The following is a 13578-nucleotide window of genomic DNA, read 5'->3' as shown; positions in this document are numbered from 1 at the left end:
AAGGGGAGATAAGTTCTTGTCTCTCCATTGCAACATTCAAAAATAATGGATTCCCATTACTTTGACAGCCAATGGATCTTAGGTAAGCTCCTAAAAAAACACAATTCTATGTGGAAAGTCCTCAGGAGAAAGGAAGAACTGATCCTGAAAACAATTTAACATGATCTAGAAGGTCATGCATGACTGACCCCACCTCTCTCCAGTCCTTTCTCGTACTCTCTTGCACTAAGCTCCCACATCAGGTAAATACCAGCTTCACTCAAAGGATAGGAGCTGTATTCCTTCCCTCCATAGGACTACTGCTCAAGACAGTCTCTTTATTCCTCTGACACCTTCTGCTCTTTGCAGATCCCACTCTGTCTCAAGTTTCTCTGTAAGCACTGCTGTCTCTGGAAAGGCACCTGACTGCTTAGCCTTGGTCAAGGCTCTTTACACACTAATATATCAAATTTCTCTCTTTGAAAATGCTCGCCTCAATGTATAACTACAGACGTGGTACAGAGTACCTCATACATAAGAACTGACCACAAAAAGGCTGCACAACATTGAAGATACACTAAAAAATACTGAATTGTACACTTTAAAATGGTGACATTTATGGTATATGCACTATATACCAATAATAACTTAAGTTAAAAAATTAGAAGAAGGGGCGCCTGGGTGGCACAGCGGTTAAGCGTCTGCCTTCGGCTCAGGGCGTGATCCCGGCGTTCTGGGATCGAGTCCCACATCAGGCTCCTCCACTATGAGCCTGCTTCTTCCTCTCCCACTCCCCCTGCTAGTGTTCCCTCTCTCGCTGGCTGTCTCTATCTCTGTCGAATAAATAAATAAAATCTTTAAAAAAAAAAAATTAGAAGAAAAGTTGGGCCAGTAAAAGTTAAATATGCTTTTTGTCAAGAGACATCATAGCCTGAAGTAAACTAATGGTAAGTGACCCTAAGGCTGGGCTCACCTGGGATTGTCTAGGTTTGCCAGAATAGTCCCATTCTATACCTGGATCATTAACAGAAGCCCCTCTCAATCCCAAAACTATCCCAACATGGACAATAAACTATATAGTTATCCGAATTATGTATACCCAATCTCCAGGAACAGCACAGAATTTCACAAATACATCTGATCATTGCTAAGGTTCCTTAGAACATACTTGAGGAAATGCTGCATGAAATGGTAGAAAAAAAGCTGCAAAGTCATAGAAATCCATTATTTCCGAATATTCAGGTGGGGAGCCTAGAATTGATCCCCTATGAATGAAGAACATGAATTCAAAATTTATTATTGGCTGAGAATTTTTTTTTATAATAGAACCACTACTGTTGCTATTATTTTAACAGGCAATAGTAACGTAATAAACAGCGTGCTTGTTAAATGAATAACAAAAGACCTGAAATAAAATAAAAACAACATATAAGGCTTGCACGTACCCCTTAAAATACGAAAACAACAGCACAGTGCAATGGGGGGGAATCACGTAGATTTGAGGAGGCTTTTCATTGACAAGAGAAACAATCAACAGTGTGATATGACCAAAACAGTTGTTTATGCAAATTTCAGTATTTCCATCTTACTGATCAGATGTAGCTAAAATACCATGTTCAACCGTGGGACAGTATGGTAGAATGGAGAGTGCACCAGCTTGCCAGTCAGATTGTCTTGGAGTCATATCATGGCTCATGGTTCCAGCATCAATAGCTCTGTGACGACAGGTAAAGCACACAGCCTCTCTAAACTCAGCTTTCTCAACTACAGAACAGGGTAATGGCACTACTAACTAGATTGCTGCCACAAGTACATGTGAGGATATCTGCTAAAGGCCTGACAAATGCATATGAAAAGGGAACGTGTTAGCTGCTATGGTTAGCTGTTTTAATTACTAGTTTCTTACTCTCTTCAGAATAACGTTTTCAGAACTGTCATAAAAAGATGAGCAAAATGCAAAAGGAACGTCCTCCTCACCTGTCTGCTATACTCCCTGGCTGCACTTCCTTCACAAAGATATCAACTTCTCCCAGATTGTGACTCCTAAGGGCCACCACACTGAATCCAAGGCCTCCGGATGAAGGCCGTTCTATATCAATATATTCAATTTTGCCGGCCCTAATGAAGGGGGATAAAAAAAAAAAAGTCAAGGAAGTACATTTAACCACTGTACCCTTTCCAAAAAACTGTAATTGCTATTTTTGTAACATAAAAAACAGCTTCTCCTAAGTCATCTCTATCCAAAAAAACTCAGCATTTCAGCAATAAATTATTTCTGGAAATCCTCTCACTTGATTATTTTCAGTAGGACATAAGAGGAAGTGTGCAGTGTTCTGCAACCTCAGGGAATCAGAGAGGTATTTTCACACTTCATTCACATTATGAGATGAAGACCAAACTGGATGAAAATTCCTGAGAAAAACAACTTTTTCCTCAGTAAATTCTAAATTACTTTTTACACTGAATTTCTCTGAAGTCTCTTCATGCAAAATGTATTTTTAAATGAGGAAAGCAAAATAGATATCAAAAATATGCTAGTGTTCAGCCTAAGTTAGAACCAGCTGCATTTCTTAGGCTCTTGTTTTTAATTACATTGTGATGAATTAATATTCCACTTTATGAGGTTAACTCAAAAGACTATGGAAAGGCCACCATTCAAATGGATCTACGTGTAATGAACAAATATTTGATTGCTTTAGTTAATAATTACATTTACGACATGAGTACTTCATAAATGTAATCACATAACAAAAGCATCACATAAAAATATTTATTAGTCAAATTAAGAGGATAGAGCTATAAAGTCAAAAAAGGAATTAAGTATAGATTATTTAGGTATTCCACCTTAAACAGATTCTTTTTGACCTTAAAACTCAACTTCCATTTTTTAAACACACTTATTAGAAGGTGAGTTGAACAAACACAAAACTAACACATCCAAAAATTCAACTGTCTATTTAATTTATAATAGGTATCAGGGATAACACTGGAGTACGCTCTCAAATATTTCCCAAGATTTTCCGAATCATATTAACTCTAACTCCCATTAATTCTGTTTTGATAAAAAATTAAAAACAGCTGCAAAGGAATCTCATCACTTCTGACAGACATCAATTTTCCTATTATCAAAATCATAAGAATCTCTTTCAAGTGCAGATATGTGTCAAATTGGAGTAATTGCCTAAAAACTCCTTACCACACAGATATTTGCCTTCCATAATTTTAAGCCAATAAATTTCTAATGCACAGGTTAGAAAATAGTATCAATCTCTCCTAACAAAATAAAAATGCAAGCAAACCACACATAGTAGCAAATTTTAAGGCAAAAAGAGCATATTCTTCTTTTTAAAGAGTATTGTTTTCTCTTTTAACCTATAACAGGAGAAATATAGCTAAATACTCCCATGACAAGATATAACTTTACCTGAGCCATCTGTTGAATGACTGAGTTAAAATCTTCATTTCCTGACTTAGAAGTCCAAGGAAATAACCCAGAGACAGTCAAGTTGTTAGAGGGTCTTTGAGCATTCCCGTTAGTAATGGCACCATCTGTAAACACCAACAGACCTTTCCTAGAAAAATCAAAGCTGGCCGAACAATCTGAAGGTATGTGGCTGAGCTGTTGGAAAGAAAAACAAAAGAGAATCATCAACAGAAACCTACAGAAAATAAATTATTTCTATGTATTAAATATTCTATTTTGCCCATTACATGTATAATTTGCATATTAAATATTTATATATGAAAAAAAAAGACACAGATACATGAATCTGTGTGTTTGTAAGGCTACGAATCTTTTTATTTAGTATTACACAGAATATTTAATAGGTTAAAATGTGTTGCTTCCTGGGGCACCTGGGTGACTGAGTGTTTGACTCTTAGTTTCAGCTTAGGTCAAGATCTCAGGGTTGTGAGATCATGGAGTCTGCTTGAGATTCTCTCCCTCTCCTCTCTTTCTCTCTCTGTCCTCTCCCAGCTCACGTGCTCTCTCTCTCTCTATAAAATAAATCTTTAAAAAATATATATGTTGCTTCCTGCCGCCTACCATTACCTCAAGTTAACAGCATGTACAATAGATCATTACACTTCACATACACAGATACACCTGGTCAGATAAACATGTAAGACACTGAGCCCTTTTGCATTTCTTTGTAAAAAGCCACAAAAGATCCACAAGTAATTTAAACAAAAATAATAACAATATTTATTGAATGATTGTAATAAGCAAAGTACTATACCAAACTCTTGCTTACAACAGCCCTAAGAAATACTATTATTCCATTTTGCAAACATGAAAACTAAGACACGCAGGTTAAGTAACTTGCCCAAGATTAGAGGCAAGTAAGTCAGAGCCACTTAAACATTATAGAAAAAAAAAAAGAAGAAGAAGAAGAAGAAGGGGGGAGAGAATTCTGTAATTATGGTGACTAGGAAAATAGAAGTTAATTTTTAAAATATCATTGGCTGATGTAAGTGCCACCACAGTAGAATGAACATAACATCAAGAACCAAGGTTGGGGGGTGGGTTGCGGGGGGACATGTCTGGGCAGCTCAGTCAGTTAAGCATCTGCCTTCAGCTCAGGTCCTGATCCCAAGGCAGGCTCCCTGCTCAGCTGGGAGTCTGTTCCTCTGACCCCCACCCCCGACCCGTGTTCTCTCACCCCCTCTCTCTCAAGTGAATAAAAAAAAAACAACAACAAATGTCAACAGGACCTCATAGAAAAAAATCAAAACCCATCAAAACTCAATGAAACACTCAAAAAAAAAAAAAAGATTTTACAGTTGAATGGACAAAAATATGATTATGCATATAACAACTGCAAACTACATAAATATAAAAGACTATTATGATGGAGTGGTTGTTCAAGTCCACTCTTACTCCAGCAAGAGTAACAGATTGGTAGTGACCTTTCCCCAGTTCTGTTGCTACCAAGAGAATTCACTGTTGCACTACAGGACTCATCCCACCACCAGGGAATACAGAAAGCAGACCATCAATATGCGAAGTGCTAAAATTATGGTATGAATTCTGATCTAGAGAAAGAAATTCACAAAAAGGCATATGTGCAGAGTTTAATCCTTAGTTATAAGAAAAATCACTTGTCCGGGGCGCCTGGGTGGCACGGCGGTTAAGCGTCTGCCTTCGGCTCAGGGCGTGACCCCGGCGTTATGGGATCGAGCCCCACATCAGGCTCCTCTGCTGAGCCTGCTTCTTCCTCTCCCACTCCCCCTGCTTGTGTTCCCTCTCTCGCTGGCTGTCTCTATCTCCATCAAATAAATAAATAAAATCTTTAAAAAGAAAAAAAAAAAAGAAAAATCACTTGTTAAATATTTATGGGCAGACATTTTGATTTATCAGCAAAAACCATTGTTTTCCCAGATTTTACTAACTTTCTCTTAACATTTCTGCTACAATATCTCCAATTACATTTAAAATTCTGCCCAAAAGTAATCCATAGGATAGCTACTATTCAAGCCCAGCTTCTAGAATAGATGATTTAAAATCAGTTGCCATCCCTGACCCCAAAACACAGCAACCAAGAGGACAGCTAAAACTATTAATTTACATCACTCTAAGAAGAGGTGCTATGTGTCCAATAGTTCAACACTCATGAATGTAGAAACTGCAAGAGTCCAGGTACTATGCTATATGTAGTACAGGAAACACTGGTAAATATTATCAGTTATAATGCTCCCGAAAACTTTCTGATCAGAATATCCATGACATTTAATACTTGATAATTATTTGATAAATAATTGATATTTGAGAGGTGTAAATAAAATGCTACAAGGGTATGATCACTTCTTGCTAGAAAAAAAGACTTCATAAAGAAAATATAATTAAGCTAAACACTATTTTATATTTTGAAGAAAATGTTGGGAAATCTGAAAGCATCTGACCTTTACATATTTAAATAAGTACAACTTATATTCCAAAACCAAACACAAAATTTATCATAAACATTTTAAGTAGGCTTCATGCCCAACGTGGGGCTTGAACTCAAGACCCCAACATAAACAGTCACATGCTCTACATACAGTGAGCCAGCCAAGCACCCCTCATAAACATTTTTAAACTCTCCAGCCAATGCTACCTACAGGTCCCAAGTCCCAGTACAGTCTTCTTGCTGAATTAAGTGTATTTAGAGACGGCTTGTCTGTCTCCATCTCCTTCTGTGTTTCTTTGCTGGTTTGAACAAACCAACATGTAAAATCCTGATGAGTAATTTACCTGCCCTTTCAGTTGTTTGATGGACTGCTGAAGTGTGAGTATCTGATTGAAGAGAGGGCTCCTTAGTGTCTCATAAAACAGAGAGAGCTTCTCATTCTGCGATGTGTCTCCCTTCTCCTGCAGTTTCATTTTTAGGCGATCAAGAACTTGTAGGACCTGCAGTTTATCTTGTTTGAAGAAGGATAATCAGAGCACAAGTTAATCCCATCGTACACTCCATTTTTGAATCATTAATTAATTTACTGATAGAAGTATGTATCTAGTATACCTGGAGCAGGATTTTCAGGCATTTTGAATGATTGTCTTCAATCCCTTTTAAAGAAACCTAAAGAAAAAATTTAAAATACAAAAGATGATTTTCCATTAGCATGTACTTGTCTGCAGTTCTGAAAAAAAAAAAAATTATTGAAAACCTCAAGAACATTCTTCATCAAAAGGCTTCACTCAAATTCAAACTATAATAAGGTACCACTATATACCCACTAGGATGGCTCCAAACTAGAAAGATAAGCAATCTGTTGGGTGTTGACAAAGACAGGAAGCAACTGGAATTCTCAATATCTCTAGGAGAACGCAAAATGGCACGTGCACTTTGAAAAGTTGTTTGGTAGCTTCTTACAGAGTTAAAAATACACTTAGCATATGACTCAGCACTTCCTCTCCTAGATACTAAGAAAACTCACAAAAGGCCTATATATGAATGTTCATGGCATTTTTATTTATGAAAGCCTTGAACAAGAAAAAATCCAAATGTCTAAAAACAGATGAATATATAAGCAAATTATAGAATGTAAACAGAATGCTCAGGAATGAAAATTTAAAACTTACAAATACACAAGAACACAGATTGATCTCAAAAATAGTATGTTGAGGGAAAGAAACCAAACCAAAAAAGGTTACAGACTGTATGATTCCATTCACATGAAGTTCAATCTGTAGTTATAGATTAGTTTACCTTGACAGGGTAGAAAGGAGCTGACTCGCAAAGGATTTGAAGGAGTTTTTTGGGGTGATAGAAATGTTCTAAGTTTTGAATGGGGTACTTACTGTTTACACAGATGTATACATTTGTCCGAATTCATTGACCTACATATTTTAAATCAGTATTTTATTGTACACAAATTACTTAAGTTGATTTTGTGTAAAAAAAAAAAAAATTCTGGGCTGGAAAAGAACATCTCCATTAAGAGAAGAAGATTTTAGAGAGATTAGGGGGGGAAAATCCCCAAGATGCACAGACAGTCCCAGATTCCTACTAATCATCTGAGTCTCCAAAAGGTAGCCACCCAACATATTGGCATTTTCTACGTTTTTAATTCCAGTGATTTGTTCAAACTAGCCTAAAATGTAATATAATCACAACTCAAAATGCTAGCAAACCCTCTGCTATGACCAAACTGGCACTTCCACGGTGGTCATACTAATAGTACACTAGTGAACCATCAAAGAAATAGGAGTACTATATAGTCAAAATTCTCTTATAACAACTCTAGATACAGTTGCTGAACAAGGTCTTTCTTTTCTAATTCAAGGTCACTAAGTAGGAAAGTGTATTAAAAGCCAGTAAGGGATGCCATCTGCATTTTGATAAAAGGTCCATGTATTCCATCCAAATGTTCACTAGATTCAGTGAGAACTACCAAAGAACTGCTGAATAGAGCATCACAGAACCGCTACTGATGAGCTCAGCATCTCAATTGTGCAACCTTTACAACTACCCATTGACAGGTAACTGAGTAACAAAAGACTGTTACAATGGCAATGTCCTTTTCTAAAGCGGCCTAAGGCCCGAGAGGATTGACAAGAGCAGCTCTGTGGTCATTAATACATCAACCTCTCTGAAAGAAAGAATGCAAGCTAAAACTAGGAGATGTAATTTTTTACTGTCAGATTGGCAATTTTTTTAAATTAATAATAGCACATACTCTAGATGTCATGGAAAAGCAGGTGGAAATATAAATTTGCACAATCTTTTAGGAGAGCAACTTTAGCAATAGCTATCAATATATTAAATTTGCATTCTCTTTTACCCAGAAGAGCTACTTCTGTGGGTCTCTCCTAAAGATATACTTGCAAAAGGGCATACAGATGTGTTGTACAAGGATATTTACTTCATTAAGAACAAAAGTCCAGGAAAAATTAAAGTATCAAAAGCAATCAGTCATTACAATAATAAAGTAGGTCTGAATCCCTATTGAAATGAGAATGGGAGGGAAACAGTTAACAGTAAGCCTGTGGCTCCCTCCCTCAAGGAAGGATTCCTAGTTTGATAACCAGAACCCCTTGCAAACATCCTAGAGGTTTTTGACAGATAACAGCCCTTCATTTTTAAATGTCAGGAAATACCTGAGCTGTCTTAATTGCTTTTCGTAAATAATCTGAAAATGTATGGATTTATGGGTCACGGAGGACCAGAAGATAGGAGATAATCACATAGACATTTTCTATTTGTGTAACTAATGGAGTATAAAACTGAGGATTTCCCAAACACAAAAGGCTTCCTTTGAGAAAAACATTTCTATATATATTGTGAGAACTTGTCTAGTAACCCACAACAAAAATGTGTCCTGAGGTTGAATTTTACTCCCATAAGCAAATTAAAAATTGTGGTTAAGGTCAAAAATATATTTATAAATGACTTAATATCAATCTATATGTAACTAGGTATTTTAAGTGTGTTAATAATATGTCCTAAGAAAAAAAGTGACATTCTTTGGAATGCCTACTGGCTGGGTATTCCTCCAGCAAGGAATGTCTGTGCCTACCTCCTGCCTGTAACCGCTGAATCATGAGTAAGGTTTGGGATGAAGTTTGAGTTTGGGAACAAAGTTTGACCTCATTCACATGAGCATGCTTTGACAATTCAATCCTCTATGTTAACCCAAGGACATTATCTAACACACAACTGAATAGGGAAAACAGCAAGTTTCAGGGTATGTGCAATATTTTCTTTCTGTAAGAAAAAAATGTACTTGTGTGTGGGTTTTTAGATTTAGAAAGATAATTTCATAGTGATAACTTCTAGAAAGTAGAAATGCAGATGGGAGATAAAAAATTAGACTTTTACGGGGCGCCTGGGTGGCACAGCGGTTAAGCATCTGCCTTCGGCTCAGGGCGTGATTCCGGCGTTATGGGATCGAGCCCCACATCAGGCTCCTCCGCTATGAGCCTGCTTCTTCCTCTCCCACTCCCCCTGCTTGTGTTCCCTCTCTCACTGGCTGTCTCTATCTCTGTCGAATAAACAAATTAAAAAAAAAAAATTAGACTTTATAGATTTTAGCGCTGTTTGAATTTTATTTTAAAAGCATGTCTTATTTTATTTTTAAATATTTTATTTATTTGACAGAGACAGCCAGCGAGAGAGGGAACACAAGCAGGGGGAGTGGGAGAGGAAGAAGCAGGCTCCTAGTGGAGGAGCCTGATGTGGGGCTCGATCCCAGAACGCCGAGATCACGCCCTGAGCCGAAGGCAGATGCTTAACAACTGGTGCCACCCAGACGCCCCTATTTTATAACTTAAAAACTAAAAAAGACAAAAAGATAATGGCTGAGATGGCCTAATGAGAGAGCAAGCAGATACAAAGATAATGACAACACGATGGGATAATTATATTGTAAGGCATAACCATCAATTGCAGAGGGGTGTGCCATGTGCTAAGCGAAATCACAAAGGGGAGGCGGGCTAAACCTGTGTGGGGATGTTTGGAATGCTGGAAAGAGAACACATTAGAAACTTCTCTCCCAAAAGAAAAAGAATGTGGCGTAAAAGGACAGTGGTCATTTGCCCTCATTTGCCTACAACAACCTATGCATGGTGTTCCATTTCACTCGCAAAAGTGCTACCGTTATGAATGGATAGAAAAGAAGTGGCAAATACACGCAACAGGTACTACTCAGCCATAAAAAAAGGAGGAGGCCTTGCCATTTGCAACAACATGTATGGACCTACAGGGTATTATGCTAAGTGAAATAAGTCACAGACAAATACCATATTATTTCACTTATATGTGGAATCTAAAAAACAAAACAATGAGTAACCCCAAAAAACCCTCTTAAATACAAAGAACAAACTGACGGTTGCCAGAGGGGAGGTGGGTGGAGGGATGGGTGAAATAGATAAAGCTGATTAAGAGGTACAAACTTCCAGGGATGCCTGGGTGGCTCAGTGCTGGTTAAGCATCTGCCTTTGGCTTAGGTCATGATCCCAGGGTCCTGGGATCAATTCCCACGTCAGCTTCTTGCTTCTTGTTCAGCGGGGAGCCTGCTTCTCCCTCTGCCTGCCACTCCTCCTGCTTGTGTGCTCTCTCTCTCTCTCTCATTCTCTGTCCCTAGCTTTCCCTCTCTCTCTGACAACTAAATAAATAAAATCTTAAAAAAAAAAAAAAGAGGTACAAACTTCCAGTTATAAAATTTCTAAAAATTTTAAGTGTCACAGTTCGAATGACATGTAGGACTACCCTGGGTCAGTGGTTCTCAAATTTTAGCATGCATCAGAATCGCCAGGAAGCCTTGTGCAAACACAAGTTGCCAGGGGCCCACCTTCTGATCCTGTAGGTCTGAGGTGAGCCAGAGAATCTGCATTTCCAACAAAGTTCCCATGTGATCCTGACGCTGCAAGCCCAGAGACCACCACTTGAGAGCTACCATACACAGGTGCAAAAGCTCACGAATTTCTGTGAGAATATTAACTAGCTTTAAATAACTAGTATAAAGGTCTCTGACAACAGGATCAAAAAAATAGTGTTGTTTTGTGTTTGTGTGTGGGTTTTTTTATTTCATTTTGTTAGTTTGTTTGTTTTTCTGCCTGTGTGGACTGCAAATTGGTGCTTGGTTCACAAAGAGGTTAAGTACCAAACTTGGGAATAAGCATTTAGAAACCATGCAATGTTGCAGAGTAAAGTTGACCTATTCAATTTAGTAATAAAACCTTGACTTAACCTTTTATTTCTTTTTTTAATTTCATTTTTCTAACAATCCCTTTTTCTGATAAATTATGTTACAAAAATATCAGTCCTTGAAAGACTGGGGGTGCAGGGGAACCCTGATCTCTTACCACTGGCAACTGAAGAAGCACAGACTTAAATAGCCTTTGAGAGGGTCCTTGTAAATAATGCTAAGTAGACTGGTCTTTATCCTGTAAGCAACAGGAAGTAATTAAAGGCTTTTAAGTAGGGAAGTATTGAGTCCAGATTTCTATTTAAAAAGGTAATTCTGGTAATAGGATAGATTAGTGGTCTTCAAACATTTTTAAACACACATTCCCATCAGTGAGACATGTTGACCATTCACCTTATTTTTTATAATTATATACACATAATACTAATATTTACATGTCATGTTTTAAAATATACATAAAATAAAAAATGCCATGACAGGAAGATAAAAACACTAAAAAGCAAAGTTTTATTGTCATCTTCCTACCATCCCCATGGACCATCCTGTACATTTTGGAAACCATGATGGTAGCATATCCCTCAGTAAGGGTTAAGATTAGAAACTGGTTGGCGAGCCAACCTTCTGACTCATATTTAATAAAGGCTAAACTTTGTCCACCAAGCAGGCCTGGAAAATTACTACAGTCCATGGTGTTAGGTAATATCTAGGGAAGGGGACTAAAGCCTTAAGAATCTATGAGGACAGAAGGGAGAAATGCAATAACTCTACAGCTCAACGTCCAATAAGCAGTGTACAGGCTAAATGGTCTCTCAGTTTATGGTCGTAAGAAGTATTCAACCAAACAACCTTCAACTATTCGACGAGGCTGAGAAACAGGGCTTACAGCAAGGAATCTCAAGTGTAAACATGGTAAAGCGGAGTCTAACTTGTCAGAGACAGGCCACCTAGAATCGGCCCTCGCCTAGATATTAAAATGCCACACTGTGCCGCTGTCCTCACAGTTGCACAGCCTCCAGAGAAGGCGTAGTTATTATGCTCAGCGGCTTCCACTCCATCATTGATCAAGAGAGTCTGAGCCATGAATTTTTCATGTCTGGTTCACTGTAGGATTTGACTGAAGGAAATTATTATAATATTGTGGCTTTTTTTTATACCCATGCCTTTAGCCACTACCAATAATGGAACAGTTGAAAAAAGCTGATGCAGAGATAGAAATTTAATTTGATTTAAATTTCTAGGTGGAGGAAACTTATTGAATAGGTTTATTAACCTCCTCAGTTCAAGAATTTAAGCGAACTAAGGACCCTGAGAAACATACTTTTCAGATTCCCAATAGCACACAGAATAGAACCCCCAGGACATCTTATACTTCTATCTTGAACATCTAAGAGAAAAAGATCACTGGCAATCAGTTTGGCAAAGTATCCAGCATCTCACTGCAGATATGAATTGGGAGATCACAAACTCCTCACTGGGAATTCCCCAGAGCGCAAGGGACCAGGGAGTTTGAACAATCTAAAAGCTATTAACTATAAATGAAGTCATGATTTCAGAAGTTATTCAAAAATAGAAGTCCACAAACAACTTAAAGTTTCTTTTCTTTAAAAAAAGATGTTATTTTTGTGAGAGAGAGCGAGTGCAACCATGGGGGTGGGGTGGGGGAAGAGAGAGAAGCAGACTCCCTGCTGAGCAGGGAGCCCAATGTAGGACTCCATCCCAGCACTCTGGGGTAACTGACTGAGCCACAAGGCTCCCAACAACTTAAAGTTTCTATTGCTTCCTTTGAAGTGCAAAGCTCAGGTTGTATCTAATTATCACGGCTTTGTCCCCAAAGCTCAGCATTTGTGAGGTACCAATTAAGTGGGAAACAAACTCTCCAAGCCAAAGTAAACACATCTGCCACCATGCTAATGCGGATTCAAGACAGTTGTCATAGCCTTGTGTCCCTATCAAATGACAAGGCCTTCTGTAAACCCCTAAGATATAAAAGATAATACATTTTTGGCTGCTGCCAAAACACTACATTCCTGGAATTCTGGAAACAGATATATAAATTTCAGAACAATCCTGATATTTTGGGGGCCGTATGGTTAAGCCATAACCAATGCTTAATTAACTGCACTTAATGGTAGGTATTCGGCACATGTTGAAATTGAAGATGAAAGATACCATGTTAAACTCAGAATCAGAACTGAAAATTGAGTCAGTTCTTCAGAAAAATTCACTTGGCTAAATACTAATTTTCTTATTGAACTATTCAAAGTTAATAAACGCATATCAATATTCTGCCTGTGACTTGGCCACTGAGTGAGAATGAAGTTAAACTGTTTCATGGTATGCTTTTGTATTTCTGTTGGTGGCAGTTTTCTCTAACGATTGATGAAAAACAAAAACAAACAAAAAATCCCCAAATCTGGGGGCGCCTGGGTGGCACAGAGGCTAAGCGTCTGCCTTCGGCTCAGGGCGTGATCT

General features: G+C 37.9%; 1 protein-coding gene across 8 annotated transcripts in view; it reads right to left on the bottom strand.

The window, feature by feature from the left end:
- Nucleotides 1-13578, bottom strand: part of PATJ (PATJ crumbs cell polarity complex component) — a 341090-nt gene that overhangs the window by 322583 nt on the left and 4929 nt on the right. For 5 of the 8 annotated variants that reach the window (XR_004623211.1, XM_034653470.1, XM_034653494.1 and 2 more), the window contains exons 2-4: nucleotides 6480-6536; nucleotides 6212-6378; nucleotides 3404-3598 (exon numbers count right to left, since the gene is read on the bottom strand). Coding sequence is in view for 7 of the 8 variants with exons in the window: in XM_034653470.1 (XP_034509361.1) it covers nucleotides 3404-3598; nucleotides 6212-6378; nucleotides 6480-6501 (384 nt within the window). In the remaining variant the exon portion in view is untranslated. Of the gene's footprint in view, nucleotides 1-1956; nucleotides 2098-3398; nucleotides 3599-6211; nucleotides 6379-6479; nucleotides 6537-13578 lie in introns of those variants that run through there. The other 3 variants (XM_034653499.1, XM_034653506.1, XM_034653476.1) reach the window with 2 other exon arrangements.

Source organism: Ailuropoda melanoleuca, chromosome 2, assembly GCF_002007445.2.
Source record: "Ailuropoda melanoleuca isolate Jingjing chromosome 2, ASM200744v2, whole genome shotgun sequence".
Taxonomy (NCBI): Eukaryota; Metazoa; Chordata; class Mammalia; order Carnivora; family Ursidae; genus Ailuropoda; species Ailuropoda melanoleuca.
The sequence above is the reverse complement of the archived record's forward strand: the minus strand, read 5'-3'. Positions and strand labels throughout refer to the sequence as shown.